We start from the raw sequence: 4,935 nt of genomic DNA on the forward strand, positions 1-4,935 counted from the left end.
CCAGACTGCTAGGTGGGGTGAAAAAGAATCACTCTAATTTACTAGAAAGTTTACCATCTTTGAAATCTCATTAAGAAAAAGGCTAACATTTGTACATCAGCTCATGCTATTTGGGAATACATTATTGAAACTGAGGGTTGGCCAAGCACCAATTTTTTCTTCTATCTTTTGCTGATCACAATATGATCACTTCAGTGCTGATGATGCCCCCACTGGCTGGTAGAAAGTTGAGTGTCTAAACTTCTGGGAAACTTGATTGTCTGGGATTCAGTTGCAACTATGAAAGTGTTTGAAAAAAGTGGTTGAGTAGTAAAGCAAATTGTTCTCTCCCAGGTCAGTCCATTTCTCTCACTGGGACGATTCTCGAAGCTACCCTGGTTATATGTTCTCAGTGGGTGCCCTAAGTCATCATAAAAAGATTAAAATGTTCTTAAAAGCAGGAACGTTTCACCATGGGATTTGCTTCTCACAGTTAGCACATTAATGCTTATTTATGGGCATTGTGCCTACTACTCTCAGCTTCTTTTATTTTTGGCAATAGATTCTTTCAAATTTCTATGGAAAAAAATGTTACAAATATGTTTACAGTTTCAACACGTAAAGCAGTGATTATGTTTTATTATCAAAATAACCTTGTGTCCCAGTTATACCAGAGAAATGAACAACATTGTTGTACCTAAACACAGTCTGGGAACTGCCCCCCACCATTCCTCCTCAGCATTGCTGTATATCGTACCATCCCCCTCAGACCTCCCTGCCTGGCTGAGATAACTCTCACATCATCCCCTCTCTTCCTGTCATTGTCTTGGACAGCTGCCCAATCTCTGGCCCCCACCTTCAAGGAGAACGAGTGACCTTAGGGCTGGAACTAGGACTAGCGAGGAGCCAATGGGGCAATGCCAGTATAGCTTCAAGGATTGAATCCTGGGAAAGAAAGTAAGTTCATTTAACTTATTAATAGCTCCTGTAAAACACCAGATGGGCTGGAAAGTCAAATCCAATGCCGTGAATGAAGTTTGTATATTATCAATGCATTTAAATGACCCATAATATCTTTGTCCTCCTATTACTGATAAGCCAAGCTGTATTTAAACAAATTGGCTCAGCGCTAGGGAACAATTTCATATGTGTTTGATGAAAGCCAAAGTCATCATCAGGTATATGCATTTCAACCCTAAGCAGGCAAATTTCTGACAACCTTCTTGAGATAAGTGGTATAAATAAATAAACATACAACTCTAACTTTGCCCAGCATTGCTTAGACCAAGCATCTTCCTTTGACTTAAGATTTATACTATGTGGTGGCTTTCTTCAAATAAGCCACCTTTTGAGAGAGTTATTAAAGTGGCTTCTAAAAATTAACTCTGATAATAGCTAATAGCAATGCACTTAGGATTTTTTAAGTGCATGCTTAACCATTGCAAAAGGGAGGGAAAGTGAGAAACCCTTATTTAGCACTGTCATATTTGAAAGTGCTTCTGAATTAAGACAAAAAAGAGGAATAGGTAATAAAGCAGGAATAGTTTTTGAAACATTTGAAAAAAAAAAAAAACAACCCTTTAACCATATGAACAGACACTGTGAACCTATTTTCAGTATGTTGTCCAAGCTAGTCTCAAACTCCTAGGCTCAAGCAATACTCCTGCCTCAGCCTCCTGCATAACTTCAATAACAGGCAGTACTTACTACACCCCACTTAAAACTGTTCTTCACCCACAATCACACCTATCCTATTATTCCTGAACACATACATGGATTATATAACAACAACCCACCTCCCAATCCAAGGGTCATTTCCAAAAGCAAAAGAAGATTCCTTCTCTATATAGTAATGGTTCTCTAGGCTGGGATCTTTGAGAGAAGAGTCTTAGGTTATTGTTCAAACAACTTTTATTTTCTGCCTCTGACATTCCCCAGGGTTACAGAACAGGGGACATCTGAGCCTCATGGTCCATGAATGAAGCAGACACTGTAATAACAACTGAGTCATTACAGGGGAGGAATCTGGAAGTATTGGGGTGATGCACCCAGCTGCAGATGGCAAAGCTACTAAAATTCAGTCAAGTTACCTTTGGGATGAAAACTGGAGAAGCAAGAAAACTATACAGTTGGTGTCATAGATCTGTCCCATCCCATTTATCCCCTCCCCCTTCAGTCTCCATAAAGTCCATTCTATCCCCCAGACTGATCCTAGTGTCCAGCTAGCTCACTGCTGAAAGAGAGAGGGAGGGAAAAGATGTCTGAGGTCTCTTCATTTTCTTTGTCTCTGTCCCTAAGGCAACAGGAAGCTGAAGCTGCTGCAGCCGGCCTGGCAGTGATGGCAAGCCCATTGGCTCTGCAGAGTGAGCAGTCCCTGGAGCAGCTGCCAGTTAGACGGCTCAGAGTTTTGATAGACCTCATTGCCTCGGTTCAATGCCAAGTGTTGGACGTGTTGGATTCAGTTCCCAGAGGGCTGGAACATGGTGTCAGGGCTGTTTGAAGACAAGAAAGCAGAGGCAGTTTAGTGCAGTTGGAGGTGCAGGGTGGGCATGGAGGGCAGCGGGAGGAGGGAGAAACTAGCCAGGAGGGAGTAAGGCGATGCATCTCCTTCCAGAGCCTTCCAGACAAGGTCTCCTGACCTCTTATCTGGGCCTCAGGTGAGGTGAGCCCTGCAAGGGGAGGAGAGGACAAGAGCCGCGCCCAGGGATAAGCAGAGATGAGGAGGGCGCGAGCGAGCGAGGGAGCTGAGGCTGTGATTCTAGACCCGCTCAGCGCCCTGGGCGAGGGCAGGCAATGCCTCTGGGGCGAGCTGGAGGCGGCCTTCGGGCGGGGGTCCGGTGGCAGTCTCAGCATCCGCGGCCGGGATGCCTCCCGGAGCCCATTCGTGCTCGGCGCAGGCCTGAGATGGTTCATCCTTGGCCTCGACGAGCTTTCGGGAGCGGGTGTAGGCCAGGATGAGGCCTCCAGCCAGGCAGGCATAGAAAATCATGATGAGCAGGATGTAGAGATAGGCGTCGTCGCCCTTGGCGCTGGTCACCTCGCGGCCCACGAAAGGATCAGGCACGACCCCCATGCCCATGCTCGGGCCAGGGCCGGCGCCCAGGCCGCTGGCGTTGCCCCGATGGTGCAGCTCGAGCAGCAGGCGACTCAACAGGGTTCGCAGCCGTTGGCTCTCGCTGCAGTTCATGGCTGTCGGGGAGTGACACGGAGGCTCCAGGACGCTGCTGACCTTTCCCCCTGGACAAGGGGAAGCGAGCAAGCGGGCAGGGCGCAGCGACGGCGACAGCGGCGGCACCAAGCTCTGGGGCGGGCAAGCAGTGGCTAGGGGCGCAGGCCGCCGGGCCTCCTTATCCCCTCACCCCCCGCCCCTCCTCCCCGTCCCCACCACGCCCCCTCCGGCCCGAGGCTGCCTCTTCCCAGGCTCCGGCTGTCTCGCCGCTGGGGGAAAGGGGACAGCTGGTGGGGGAGGAGAAGGGGAACAAGGGAGGGGGCGAGCCCAGAGGAGAGGCGGAGAGGGAGGGGGCGGGAGCTCGGAATGCGGGAGGCCCCAGGCAGCCGAGGCTGGCAGGGCAGCTTGCTGGGGCCAAGCCTGGACCCAAGGCTGCGGAAGAGAATTCCTTCCAAGTTCTGGCCACCTGCCCTGCAGTCCCAGCTTTGGCCCAGATACAGCGGCTGGGCCCCCCAAGGCAAGACCTGCCCCTGTGAGCTCAAGCAAGACCTCAGATGCCTTCCGGCAGCTTTCCTATAACATGGCAGCAGTGACCCCTTATCCGTATCTCATGGTAGTTGCTCCCATGTTAAGGTCCTTGGCCTATCTTTTTCGTCCTCATACCATTTTTCCACCCCCATACTACCGTGCAAGGAGAGCCGCTCAAGCCAGATTTGGTGATGAAGTATTCAGGTACTTGCTTAAATGACCAATGCAGAGTGGGGCTCTCAGGTTGTCCAAAATGGTTGCTGGATGATGTACCAAACTTCTAGGAAGTAGTATCTTGCTCTGATCTCCTGTCACACTTTTTGAGGGGCCTGCACATTTTACCATGTTAGGGTACCATCCATCGTGGGACCCTTTTTTAGGTAAGTCATCTTCCCAGAAATGGAACTAAGTTCTTCCACTAAGAGGAGCAGGAACAGCCAGGAACCATGGCACATGCCTGTAATGCCAGGGACTCAGGAGACTGAGGCAGGAGAATCACAAGTTTGAGGCCAGTTTGGGCAACCTAAGGGAATCCTGCTTCCCCTAACCCTAACCCTCAGTGGTAGAGCATCCTTGGATCCAATCTCCAGCACAGAAAAAAAAATTTTTTTAAGAGGATCCAGAACATTAAAAAGACCCTTTGGCTATATTCTCTAGATGTTTCAGGGTCTGGAAAGTGCCAGTTCTAGAATTTACACTCACCTCCCTCCCAGTTAGACTAGTAGCTATGTATCTCTCCGATGCTTGGGGAAAGGGGACAGCTGGTCTAGGCCCTGATGGCTTCTGGGGAAGCCATATTTTCTCAGGGTGTTGTCTTCTTTTAGGGAAAAGAATGTGGTCAAAAAAAGGTTAGTTTAGACTATGGTAAACTGAAAACAGGCTGGGTTTCACAAAGGCAATGGGATGATTTATAGATAGTGAGGTCAAAAAAAATTGAGGTAGTATTGTTCAAGTCTGGTTGAATATAGTCACCAAATGAGACTAGAAGGAAAGAAAAGTACATGCCCTTATCACACTTTGAAAACCATGCTGCCTGTCCAAGACCACTCAGTCCAGGGGCCATTCACACTACAGGTGCCATGGATTTTCAAAAGGAAGGTTTCCTGATGCCTCTGCCCAAGCCATCTTCCATCCCACTACTGGCTCAGGGGCCAGTCTCCTGTGTATTAAGGTGAGGTTTGCACCAAACTATCCAGTCTTGGGTCCTTGCTTCATAGTCTATACAGGCCTCATGACCCTGACCAGTGCCTCAATGCTTT

General features: G+C 48.9%; 1 protein-coding gene across 1 annotated transcript; it reads right to left on the reverse strand.

Moving 5' to 3' along the window:
- Positions 1–1,893: 1,893 nt before the first annotated feature.
- Kcne5 (potassium voltage-gated channel subfamily E regulatory subunit 5) lies at positions 1,894–3,277 on the reverse strand. The gene has a single exon (XM_046420872.2). It carries the CDS (start codon positions 3,164–3,166, stop codon positions 2,738–2,740), a length of 429 nt encoding a protein of 142 aa, XP_046276828.1. The 5' UTR covers positions 3,167–3,277; the 3' UTR covers positions 1,894–2,737.
- Positions 3,278–4,935: the final 1,658 nt, after the last annotated feature.

Source organism: Marmota monax, unplaced genomic scaffold (assembly GCF_021218885.2).
Source record: "Marmota monax isolate L192 unplaced genomic scaffold, Marmota_monax_Labrador192_F-V1.1 WCK01_AAM20220418_F8-fsc00050, whole genome shotgun sequence".
Lineage (NCBI taxonomy): Eukaryota > Metazoa > Chordata > Mammalia > Rodentia > Sciuridae > Marmota > Marmota monax.